Consider the following 13333-nt stretch of genomic DNA (forward strand, 5'->3'; position numbering starts at 1 on the left):
ACAGAAGTGACAATCTATAAAAGCAGTAAAGTCATCTTATTTAGGCAGAAATATCTAAGAAGAAGAGATTACATAATTCCTCATCAACCACTGAAAAAGCCAAATTGAAACAAAAATCCCCACCAAGATTCATCAAAGCCAGCAACCAAGAAGGACCACGCATACTACATATGGCATGCTAAGGGATGGCGAAGTACAGGCCTTCAGTGAGACTGAGATTGGGCTTTGAAAGTGGCAAAGAAGAAAATTCTGCCAATATCCTCAGAGAGATGAAATGTATTCATCTTTTCAATACTTCCCTTCATTCATATCTGGCTTCTCAAGGCATAAAACAAAATGCAGTAGCAACAAATATGACACAACCCAATGAAGACTCACAATAAAATGGAAGACCAGACAGATCTAAATACACCTTCTAATACTGAACTTATGAAACATTCAGAGAAATTTTTCATGTGATTTTTGTATGTAGACAAAGTTCAGTTTTCTTCTGCCCTTTACTTTTTTGCTCAATGAATCATAGTTTTGGCAATTAATAATTCCCCTTTCATTCAAACTAAAGGGCCCCTTATTTCAACTTACAGTTCAGGGGACTATAAATCAGAAGGAATGCAAAATCAGATGAAAAAGGAACACTATGCGATTGGAAATGCAGAATGAGGAAGTAAAGTCATAACCTTTAAAAATACTTGCTTTAAATTAGAATGACAACATACAGGCAATGTTTTTACTACTCTTGTGAACTCTGTATCAGTCAATGGCTTTACAAAAAAATAGATCTAGTCTTCAGTACCTGATATTTAGCAGTTTCATAGCTCAAACACAAATATACTGTAGTATTTCTCTAAGATGAACACAATCATTTATGCATAGTCTATAAGACCCAATACAAAAATATTAAATGAGCACAACTCAAAACACTTTGCTCCAAGGCTACGATTCTTGTTAGGCCTCATCTACCATATCATGGCTACAGTCAGTGTTCCTCACGCCGACTCCACTGTTACTGCTCAGTTAGATAATCTCTTAATGCAGTATTTCTTTGGATCACATGGGATAATTTTCTGTAAACAAAGCATTGTATGCACAGAACAACATACTGCATAGAGAATGTCAGAGAGAATGAGAGTGCATGTCATGCAACGCACATGTAGTTGGGAATACAAGGCCCAGAAACCTTGATTAACTCACAGGGAGGCATCTCACTTGGAAACAGAAGAGGCTGCAAAGCTGGATACCATTATGAAAGAGTCAGGTAACAAAGCTCGCAAAAGGAAGTGGACTTAAAAAAGGATCTGAAGAAAAAGGAGGAGATCCAAATGTATGAAAGCAGCACGACGCTGAGGGAAAGGAGGGGCAGCAAAGGAAAGACAGAAGTATGTGGAAGATAAAGGATGACATCAGTGAAGAGATCAATGAGAAGAGGATTCTACAAAGGCTTGAAGAGCAGGGCATTTTTCCTAGAATAATCCTAGACGCAGCAAATCTGAAGCAAGTACAAGGAAGTATATTTTTACATAACACATGAAACTCATTGCCTCTGGATAATCAAAACTTAATGGAAGACAGAAGTGGATAAATTACAGTTACTTAACACAAGATTCATTTCATCTACAGAAGAAAATTCTTTGTGCTTCCTGGCAAAAAGCAGGTACTAAGTGATGAAAGGAACTGGAAAGAGCTTTACCTAACTTGACAAACTGCAACTACTCATCCTTTATGGGCCTCATAAGCTTCTGCTAAAACAATGCTATCCAATCATAATGTAAAAAGCTCCAGCAATCCTGGAATACACACAAAACCGCAGGGTGTCAGCCTCTTCTTATCAACACGGCACTCAGAAGAAACACTTCCTGAACGCTGATTATTTTTTTCCAAGCTAATTCTATTGAAGCAATTGCCACTAGCCTTTGCTGGAAAGAGATACTGGATGAACTGTGCTGATAGGATGATTAAATATACCATTTCCTACGTTGCTATGTTTTGATGGATGGGAGGCAGAGTAAAAGCTTCACAACCCAAGACTGAAGTGACTAATCCAGTCCTGGCTTAGCAATGAGAAGATGGACTGTCTTGTGCAACATAACTGCTTTCTGGACTAGGCAATGTGTGAAAATTGTGTCTGTGATTAAGATAAAACTAATTCTTGTATAACCTACCGTAAAAACATGCTTAGTAGAGGGTTGGACTAGGTAATCTCCAGAGGTCCCTTCCAAACCCTACCATTCCATGATTCTGTAATTCATCAGTTTGCAGAGCAATATAAGGACAGGACAAAAGCTAGCATACCTCAAACTATTGGCTTCTTGGCTTCTTCACCTATTATCACAAGTATGGGGTTGGGTAGAAATCAGGTCTGAGGCTGTGTTCCATCATTACTTAGATTTGCCCAATGCAAAAGTTCCGCTTAAATTTATATGCTCCTTTTTGGAAAAGGTTATCACCAGTAGCAACAGGCAAAATATTTAGTACTGAATAGTCTGCAAATTTGTCCCCTAGAATCCAAATCTCTGGATTTGGAAAATAATTTGAGGGGAAGAGGGATCAGCTCCCGTATCTACTCTGGCTCCACATGCATCTGGATTCTAGGTGAGAGAGAAGAACTCATAAGCAATACGTTCAGTGGCTTCTCTATTTCTCCTCTCACTTCCATCAGAGACTAACACCAGATGTCAGAAAAGTGTCTCCTAACCCAGGACAGAAGCACTGCTCTACCTGGGAATGGTACCATTGGTCATTTACTCTGCAGCAAGAGCTGTTGCTCCTTTTGCATGCTCTCTTCCTTGAACTGCAGATATTTTCATTTATTCATCTCTTGGGGTGAAATCTCTGTCCTGCTGAAATCAAAGGCAAAACAGCTAACTTCAAAGGACTCATTTCTGCTAGCTTCTTGTTCCACATATTAACTGTGCTTTAGATTTCAAGTATTTCCTTTATTTATTTGAACTCTTCACTTTATTGCATTTTTCCTTTCTTGTCCCTTACATGAGAAGACAGTAAAGAAACCCAGCTGACTTTCCTTATAACAACTATTATTTCATAAACCTTTAACAATTCAGCTCCTTTCAGTGGAAAGAGTCCACATCATTTCAATCCTTTCATAAAAAATTCGAGCATCTGATCAGTGTTTATTGCCCCTTTCCTGGTATGATTCCTTTTAGCTATGTAATGAAGATTGACCACAGGATCCAGTATTAAAGCATACCATTAGCACAGCACAGCAGGCGCAGGAGGGGCTCTGTCTCTTTTTCCTTACGGCTTCTAAAAATGTGCTTTTCAGTTCACCGCTGGGCGCTGAACAATTACTGTACAGAGAAGATGGAAAAAAACTGCAAAAGGTTACAGTGAAACATCATGAAAATACAGCCCCTCCTTGTGATATTTCTGCTTCTGCTGCTGGCTCTGGCAGAAATCCAGATTCAGAATGAACGAAACTTCCAGTGGCTTAAGGACTACAGAATTCAGCCCATAGTCAGGAAATGCAATAGCATATGACAATGGGAATAATAATAATAAAAAAAAAGCTTTCCAATCTTTCTGAGCTTCCAGCTCAATCAGCTTGGATCAAAACATGGGGACTGTTAAGAATTTACGTGAATGAGTGCCCTATTGCTAAACAACAACGTGTATGTTGCAGTGCAAGGCAGTTCAATGGTAAACAGTACGTAGCTCTGCTTCCTGATAGATATTTCGATTCTGTGGTACTGACAGTATAAAATTTCATTTTATACACAAGGCCAATATTCTAATTTAAGCTTAGTGAGGAACTGTTTGCTAAAGCATAAAATCATATCCCTATTCTTCCGTCTTTCCAGGAAAGCTTCTTGATATCCCTTGTTTGCTACTCAGCATCAAAATCATGGCTCTTCTATAGGATTAGCATTCAAAAAGCAGCACTAACATTACATATTTATGGTCACCCAAGTTAAAACTCATACCATGAAAACCTATCTGTTGGAAAAATAATGCCAAATTCTTTTCATTGTGTAAGCGCTTTAAATATAAATTAGTCACAATTGTATTATCAGGGGCAGAGAGTTTCAGGGCTACAGCAGGTGCTGCACAAAGCAGAGATTGCAGCTGCACTTTTTGCCCTGGTATGTCATTCTCACAGACCAGATGCTCGTATTCACTGCCCACATTTTATCTAGAACTCACAGGAGACCACTAAACATGAGACAGTGTAAGGAAAATTTTACAACCCATTTTAAACTCTCTCCTTTGTGAATTTAGTGATAGACCAATAAAACCAAAATCTTCAGGCTACATAATACAAAGCGTACCAGGTGTCTATATACTTTCATTGCCCATTTCCATGAGCAGGCAGGGCCACATGTAAAATTCAGGTTTTTCTTCACATTTTCCTGGAAATTACAGAGTCATTAAGGATATTACAGAATCATTAAGGATAGAAAGGACTACTAAGATCATTCAGTCCAACCACCAGCACAGCCCCACTATGCCCACTGACCACGTCCCTCAGTGCCACATCCACATGTTTCTTGAGCACCTCCAGGGATGGTGACTCCACCACCTCCCTGGGCAGCTGTGCCACTGCATCACCACTCTGAGAAGGAATCTTTGTGAGTATCCAACCTAACAGTCAACATCTGTGGCTGCTTTCAATGGAAGATAGGAACAAGTCACAGCAGGGAGTTTGTACATTTTCAAAAACTTCTGAGACAGCTAACACTAATTGATTGAAACAGGAACACCTCCTCGGAACGTTCTCTATGTAAACTATCAATTCTACTCAACTCCCTGAAAAGAGATTGTAGCAAAGTGGGTCTTGGCCTGTTCTCCCAGGTAACAATGGTAAGACAGCAGGTAACGGCCTTAAGTTGCACCAGCAAAGGCTCAGGTTGGATATTAGGATTCTACGACTGAAAGTATGTTTCAGTTGTTACTGTGTGAGAAGAGCTGGGAATTGACAGGTGGAGAAGAGCAGACTCTAATTGATGAGTTTTCAGTTTTCTGAGTCCTTGATAAGATTGGATCACAAAATTGCAGTTCAGCACATCAACGGGAGAACATCTAAGAACTGGCTAGTTAAAGAGACCGTGCCACTTCATGGTGAGAAATACAAAGGATTGGCATTCAGAAGTAGCTCCTGGAACAGAAACTGCTTATGAAATTCTTACTGGCATCATGTTTAAAATATCTGCTAAAAATTACAAGAAACATGCTTGCCTTCTCAGCATCCAGCAGGAAATCCTGCACTTGATTAGCACAGATTCCCCCCCACTCCCCAGTAGGTTCAGCATGCTGGGACCCCATCAATCCTAGGACCAGAAAGGGATGGGTAAAAACAAATTACACAAACTCCTTAAATAGTCTTGTCGTCTATGGGTAGCTGGGAGCTCGCTGGAAAGTTTCCCCAATACTGCATCCCATTGCTTTTGTTTATCTATCCTTGCTGACATTTTCTTCAATTAGGAAACAATAGCTCCGTTCCAATGTACTGAGCAGAATTACTGAAACCAAACCACGTGACACCATCAGAGTGTGTTTTCAATTATTCACTCTGTCTTTTTTTGCCAGGCCTATGAAGAGGAACAGCCTTCTGCAGGAGTCAGGTTTGTCTGCCTCGCTGTTGTAAGTTCCTCCTTTTGCATTTTTATTTAAGAATTAGAGGTTTTTTAAAACTGTAAATTCAGCTCTCAAGAGTTTCTTACTCTTTTATTAGAGTGTTTCCAAATCTCTAGCTCTTCCTACTGCCTGGAAATCGTTGGCTTCTGCAACAATTCAGTTCTAATAGTACTGCTCAGTAATGAATCTGATGGAGATCACAAGATCTAGATTAAAATGGGATGCAAGATATCACGCTGTTAGCACTTGGTAACATAAAACTTGTCTTGCTAGTAAAGAAAAAGTTCTAACTTTCCTACTGCATGGTTAACAGCAATGCATTCCCATTCAGCCTGGGAGCTACTTCAAATTATTTACATCTTGTAAATGCTTGGTATAATATCCAACCAAAAATTTGAACCAAATGGGCACTGCTCAAATCATTTACTTTGTTTGCAGAAGACAGACTGAGTTAAGGCTTTTTAGACTTAAAGCTGGAAAAATAAAGCTTGGGTTAAAAAAAAAAAAAGAGAGAGAAAGAACATTTGGTTTGCATTACAAACCACAGACAACTTCCATCAGGCATGCTGAAGGTATAAGAATGGCAAGAGAAAATGACAAGCAGTGAGTGCACAGGAGGAAGAGATGAATGGTTTGGAGAACTGACTTTGAAGTAATTGTCTGTGCCCATTGAATTAAATTTGTGGAATATGGCAATGAATCATAAAGCTTCTCTAGCACTTATGATATTGTTTTCTGTGTGAAATAATATTTTTGGATATTTTTATTGAAAAATGTATAGAATATGTTTTTGGTACCTCCCCTATTTCTGTCACTTATGGACCAGCAGCCCTGGAAAGGATGCTGTTTTAGTTAGGAGCAAAAGCAAGTATTTAACTGGAAATCTCCAGGTCTGTTGGGTTTATTTTCACTGCAGCTGCTGGCTTTCCTTGAGATACCTGGTAAATCAGGGTTAAATTTGGTCTTTGAGCTAGAGTTCTGATGGGGGTGAGGGAAAGGGTAGGGGAAATGACTGATGCAACATGGCAAAAAAAGATGTTCTCTCTGCCGAGGGTAATATTTTGCAGGAGCATTGCTGGGGGGTGGGAAGGAAGAGTGCACTTACAGCAATGTTTCCTTCCCTGTTTCAACAGGTGCTTCTACATGCCCTGCATCCCAGATGCTTAGAAATAGTCAGATACACCTTCTGAAGCACTTACTACTGATGGCAGTGCTTGGTACTGATGCTCTTAAGCTCAGCAGCCTCAGACAGAGTGAGGAAGGGCACCCGCATCTCTCCCCATCCTTCATTCTAGCATACCAGTCTCCAGAGAGCAGTATTTTGACCATTAAGCTATTAAGTCCTCTGCTTACCCATTGCTTAATGGCTCTTTAAAAATTCTCTCTCTTCAGGGAAGCAAGAGTGCAGTTAATGTTTGTACAACACAGAAATCCGTGAATGAAAAATACTATTTCTTCTAATTTTTCCCCGAAGGCAAGATTGTTTAGGTCTGAATGCACAATTCAGGCTCATTTCTGACACTTATTGCTCGTATCTAATAGTGATTGCCAGAACCACAGAAGGATCAACAGTCACTTTTGCAGACTTTCAAGTACTGCATGTTCCATGGCCAGTTAGCTCTGTTGCTTTCTACCTAGATGCTGAGGAGAGTTACTTGCAGAAGTTACCCCAGTATGACAGCAAGCTGTGAAGCTCCTCTCATCCTGACAAGGTTTTTTTCAAGTCCACACTCTGGTTCAATGGGCCAGATTTCATTTTCTTCTAAGATGCCTTCAGACATGCAGGAAATGCAACACCAACTTCACAAGAAGAGCAGGTTTTGTAACTCACGTATTGAAAATACATACAAGTTATGGTATACTGAAATTTTGAGCTAGCCAAAATGCTAAAAACACAGTCAATAAAAATCTGTAAACCTTGAAGGTCTTCACATATTAGTGGCAATAAATGTCAGTCAGCTTGTAACTAATGTAATCAATGAAAAAACATACAAAAATTGCAAGCTTGTGATACTGAATTATGTCAACAACTTCCTATTTCAGTTTTCAAAATTATTGTTCTAATGTAATTCATTGCACTTTTCATCTCTGCATTTCAAACTAAGTTTCACCATAGAGGCTCTAAAAACAAACTTCTCTCAATACTGCAGAAAAGGAGATTAATCCTAGAGAAATAGTATTGCAAGTCAACCAAAAAGACCATGTGTTAAAGCTGAGCTCTATGTCAACCTTTTCCCCATTCCCTCTGCGTCCTCACAGAGCTCGTGCTGAATAGGACATCTGAGCCTACAGCCCACAAAGGGCAGTCCTCCAACCACACTAGTGGCTGCAGTTGGCCAGGGTTGCAAATTATGTTGTTCATAAGAAGAGAAGGTATTCTCTAAAAACCAGTAGAAGATTCTATGCACTGAATAAAATACGCTGTGCCAAAGTGGGAAGGCTGGGAGCCGAGTGACTTCAGTTGCAATGTTCCTACCCAGTGGGATCAGACTCTTCCAGATCAGCAGTGAGGTTCCCAAAGACACACAGGAGAAAGGCAGAAAACACAATGATTTTCTTCAACTTGACATGTTCTCTAGAAATGTTCAAACTTGAAATTTGCTATGGGACAACGTCTTGCTGGGAATCCTGAGAAGTTTCTGAAATGTTAGCATGAGTTTTTGAAACCGTAGGGATTTTGTTCGGGAAGAGACATCAGGGAATAGAGCAATATTAGGACTTTTGTGACAGTAACTTATACTTGAAAGCTATGGGAGCATCATCTATCAAATACACCAGAAAGGACTGTAGGCCTTGGTGCAAAAAGGGGCCTCCCTCCTCCTGAAAAAACCTACATGCGATTTTTTACTTTTATAAATCCAAACAAACTCTGATTCACACTGAACTGTATATTTCTCCAGCAATGCCATATAGCTCCTTGAGATGGGTACTCAACTGCATAGTGTTTATCATCTATGTATATATTTTTCTTTGTTGTTATTTCTATGAGAACACAAAAAGTGAAAAATATAATCCTTATGATTTATTATATAGGTCTGGCTTGGTCAGAACTTGCAGGCCTATGTTTCTTGTCATGGCTGTACAGAGCCTTTAGAAAGTCTGCCTTCTGTTTCTGTATCACCAGTGACATTTTGGGTACAAAGTGCAGATGCTCCTACTTAATTCTACACAGACCCAAAACCAAGCAGCCAACCGCTTTGTAAAGCATTGTGCAAACTTTTCTCAGTGGTATACTTGAGAATGCCTTTTTAAATTGCAACCATTTTCAATTTTCAGTATAACACAGCATTCTTTCATTTACACAAATCCTTCAGTTTCAACATGTATCAATCAGATACTGAGAATAGAAAAGCTCTTGCAACAAACAAACCAAAATCAAGTAAGTCAAAGTGATTGGTTTAGACTTGCTTGTGTTGAAATTTTCTTCTACTGCTGCCATATACCTAACAAAATATTTCTGCAAAACTTTTGAGAGAAAAAGGAAGCCCTTTTAACAAAGCTCCCCTTTGTTATCTTAACATGCTCATTACTTTTTTTATTCTACAAAAGCTCCAACCTCTGCCAAATCTTGACTGTATAGCATTTCTTCCACTTTCTCTTAATTTGCTCTGCTGCATCACACACTGAAACAAACCATTCCTGTAATGGAACTTTTTTTGATTGATGTATTGGAGCCATATACCCTTACGGAGTTCAATCCGTAATCAGCTATTCACATCTAAAGTGCTTCACTGGATCTCTGCATTACTGGTAAATGTGAGTCTTAAGTGAGTTCTGGTCTGCAAAGGTAGGAGCTTTACAGCTCCTGACATTCCTTACCTTCTCATGGCTAAAATCTACTTCTGCTAAGCCGCTTACAAATCAGATGTGCCAGGCAGAGAACTTAACGTTGACAATTTGATTAATCTTCTTTGAATTATAGTGGTTTCATGAATTAAACTTCAAAAGGAGCTTCCTCTGTTCAGATAATGTTAGCTGGATAGAATAATGCTTTTAAAGTATCTTCTTTTTCAATCTGGGATTTCAACATGCAAATTCAGCAGAAGCCAAAGGGAAGCAGCACAATGGAAGCATCAAAAACATTTATTAAAAGCACTCCATTGTGCTTGGGGAGCATGTGAAGAGAATGAAAAGGTGAAGGCAAATTTAGTAGAGCACTGCACAGAAACAGAATTAGCAAGTCATGAGCTATCACGTGGCTGTTAGCAGACTGAAAGGCTCTGTTGATTCGATTTATTCATTAGGGCTTTTCAGTAGTGTAGGTTATTAAGTGGGGATATATTACAACTTACATTTTATATTTCCTTTCCTGAAGGATATTTAGCAACAGAGAAGCAGATAAAGTTATTGAAAATATCATGCCACATAAATGGGAGAACGATAGGAAAAAGAGCAGCACCACCAGCTCTCTGAAGATGGATCGAAAGAGCAATGCTGGCAACAGGAAGTCAAGAAAGTTTCGCTCTATTTCAAGATCACTTATTCTGTGCAGTGCCAGAAACAGTGATGATGGATCAAGTCCCGACGAGAAATGTCCCGATCCCTTTGAGATCTCCACCAGCTGGGGTCAAGAGGAATTTGACTGCTGCCCTAGAGCACAACTGCCAAGCACATCAGAGACAGAAGACAGCCCACCTGATCCTCCATGTGTCATCACCAGCACAGCCCAGTCCAAGGCAGCCGCAAATGAGAACTGCAACAACATGAGAAGAAAGTTACTCATCAAGGTAGGCACTGAGGTGTACTATATCGTAAGGTTTTCCACTGCAGTAGTTATAAGATGTGTTAATTCATACTTCTCAGGAACATAGGATCCCACTCGGCATTTTCAGAGCTTATGGGCTTGCAATGTTTCTGCTGTGTATAAACTGCATGAAAATGTATTGGCTTCCTGACCACCCTGTAGCACCCTGTTGATTAGCACTGCACTGAAATCAGTGGCTGCTAGGCCATTCACTGTTGAAACTAGCACAGCTGGTGCTTTCTACTTGCAATATGTATTGTGCTCAACATACAGAACTGTCACTATAGAAAAATGTACATGTAAAGCATGATACAATGAGACCTCACAAGCTATGCAAGTATAACTCATATTAATACCATGAAAGACACAGGAGATTTCACAGGCAGATGTTCCTTCTCTCTGATACAGGAAGGAGGGAGTGATGGCTTTAAACCAGAGATGTCACTTGCTCTAGAGATGTAAATATTACATTTTCCTTTAATCTAGAAGCAACTATTTTAACCCCAGGTCTCTGGCCATTTCTCAGTCTAGGCAATATGTTTTAGAAGCCTTTGGAAATGCTTCCTTCTCTCTGATGTATCCTAATTGCTCATTTTTTCTCTTCCTGTTGGTATGTCACTGCAACTGTGACATGACTTTTAATAGCCTGTATCTTCATGGCATCTAGAACCATTCTAATACCCTGTATCACTTGCTTTTTACATGTACAAACAGTGGCTTATATTTCTTATATTATACAATAGTGCTTATATTTCTTTAACCTACACCTACATATTCTATTCTATTTTACTTACTTTCAGTAGAAACTGATGAAACCAGACCTCTACATCAAAAGACAGATTGCACTGGAAATCTGAATCTCCCCTAATTTTTTGAGTTTCTTATTAATGATCACAGCATGTAGTCCCATACTGCAAGGTCTGCAGCACGACAGAAACTGGGTGATGATGCATGTCAGCCCCTAGGCAAAACCACAGAACAAAGACAAAAAACAAGCCAAGTTTCTGCTGCATTCTGACAGAAAACCTAAATAGGTGGAAATGACTGAAATACAAAAATACACCTGCAAAACCATAGCACCTCCTCTCATTTGGAAACAGCCTGTATACATTCTGCTGATATTCATCTGGGAGTAACGAAGGAGCTGGCCTCTGTCACTCTCCCCTTTTCTCTTTTTAGCACAGCTGAAGTGTTTTCTTGGATATGTGTCAGTTATTGCAGCCTGCTTTCTTGCATACCTCCAAAACATCCAGGCTTCAATAACCATTGTGATCCACAGCCTTGTGAAACTACTCAACATATTACTGCAGACTGTAAGTTATTTGGTCTTCTAGCTGACAAACAGCTCAAACAGGGATCTGGGGAACAGAGTAATTCTCATACCTAATGCTGCTGTACGGATAAGTACCACTGGTGAGGGAATCAACCCCCTCTGGTTGGTGTGTTAGTATCACTGAACAGGGAGGGTCAGGAACCTGGATGGACAGTGACATAAATCAGTCAGAATTAGGCCTTTACCAGCGCAGTTGGGGTGCTCACCGACACTATAGGTAATGGGCACACTGAATTCCCTTTTCAGAGCTCTCATAACCATACAAACTTTTTCAGATGCCACTTGCTAATATTCCTGCCTTTCAGAGTCACGGATCAGTGGCTGTGAGAAGCCTTATCTCAGCATGCCAAGTGGGATGAACTTCAGTAACAGCTATACTGACCTTATCTGTACCGCTGACGCTGAGGCTTCGCCCTATATTATGAAAACAGTGATTTCTATTTTCCATATGGCACAAGCCTGTCATCATCTTTCTATACCACGTGTCTTGAAAATTCTCTGTTTAAGAAAGGAGTCAGGAAGTGTTTTTCAAGTCTTAAAGTACGACACTCTCTTCATCTCCACGCGACTCTTCAGAAATTCACAATGTGTGATTCAGAGCTGAAGGATCCTTGCCTTTGTTCAAGAAAATTGATTCCATTCTTTCTGTGGTGTTGTTGAGGTTATCCCACTGCTCTTCTGCTTTCCATTCCCTACAGTCTTAAGTATGTCTCTGAAGGTGACAGCAACTCTCATGCAACTGAACAACTTCATTTTTTTCCTGTTAAACATGGAATGAGAGAAGAATGTTTAAAAGTGCAGCGTGATTTAATGTTCCCTGTGTCTCTCTTCTTCAGGACTAGGGGAGAATCAGAAACATCAGTCTTCCAAACATTAGTTTCATTCTTCTGTTCAAAAACTAAAGTATCTCATAGAATCACAGAATGGCTTGGATTGGAAGAGACCTTAAAAATCGTCTAGTTCCACCCTCTCTGCCTTGGCCAGGGCTGCCACCCACTCAATTGCATGAGATTCACTGTTACACAAGCCATAAGCAAAATGTTTTGGGACTTCTGCATATGGGTCAGAGGCACATATTTTTCCTCTTCTGCCTCCCTACTGCTCTTTTTACCACACCAGAAAGCTATCATTTCATGCACTTCCCAACCATTTCTTTCTTCCTGTCTGGTTGATTGTACAAAAAGCAAAAGTAGTAAATAACACATCACCATGCACAGCCAGGCAAAGAAAAGCTGGATCAAAACCTTATAGTATGCAATGTATGAACTATAAGATGTTACCTGGGAAATAATTTCTCAGTCTGATCCATTAATCTCTCACACCAAAGACTTCAATGTATGTCCTCTACTTTCATTATATATTCTAAATAGCTGGGATTTTTTTCTCCTCTAAATGGACTGCTACAGTAATGAGAAGGGTTTTATAATTCATTTGGTTTCCATGTTCCAAGATTCACTCATATCAACTATAGCTCATTGTGCTGCCAGCACGTGACATTACTTGGGCATCATCCATCCAACCAGCTCATGGACCACTTACCTTCTAAGATGTGGCACGCTTACTCTAGCACTGACACAGCTGGGAAACCAGCTTCTCAATTTATAAATAAGAAGATCTCCTTTGTAGTTTGCTTCTCACAAAATTAGCAGGCTTTTGGTGGGCTGTAA

General features: G+C 39.8%; 1 protein-coding gene across 1 annotated transcript in view; it reads left to right on the plus strand.

The window, feature by feature from the left end:
* Window positions 1–5545: 5545 nt before the first annotated feature.
* IL16 (interleukin 16) overlaps window positions 5546–13333 on the plus strand; it is a gene marked incomplete at both ends in the record, with an annotated part of 32035 nt that continues 24247 nt past the window's right edge. Inside the window, 2 exons of the mRNA XM_079540912.1 lie at window positions 5546–5595; window positions 9905–10316. Coding sequence (XP_079397038.1) covers window positions 5546–5595; window positions 9905–10316 — 462 coding nt within the window. The remainder of the gene's footprint in view (window positions 5596–9904; window positions 10317–13333) is intronic.

The sequence above is a fragment of the Tetrao urogallus genome, assembly GCF_951394365.1.
Source record: "Tetrao urogallus genome assembly, chromosome: 11".
Lineage (NCBI taxonomy): Eukaryota > Metazoa > Chordata > Aves > Galliformes > Phasianidae > Tetrao > Tetrao urogallus.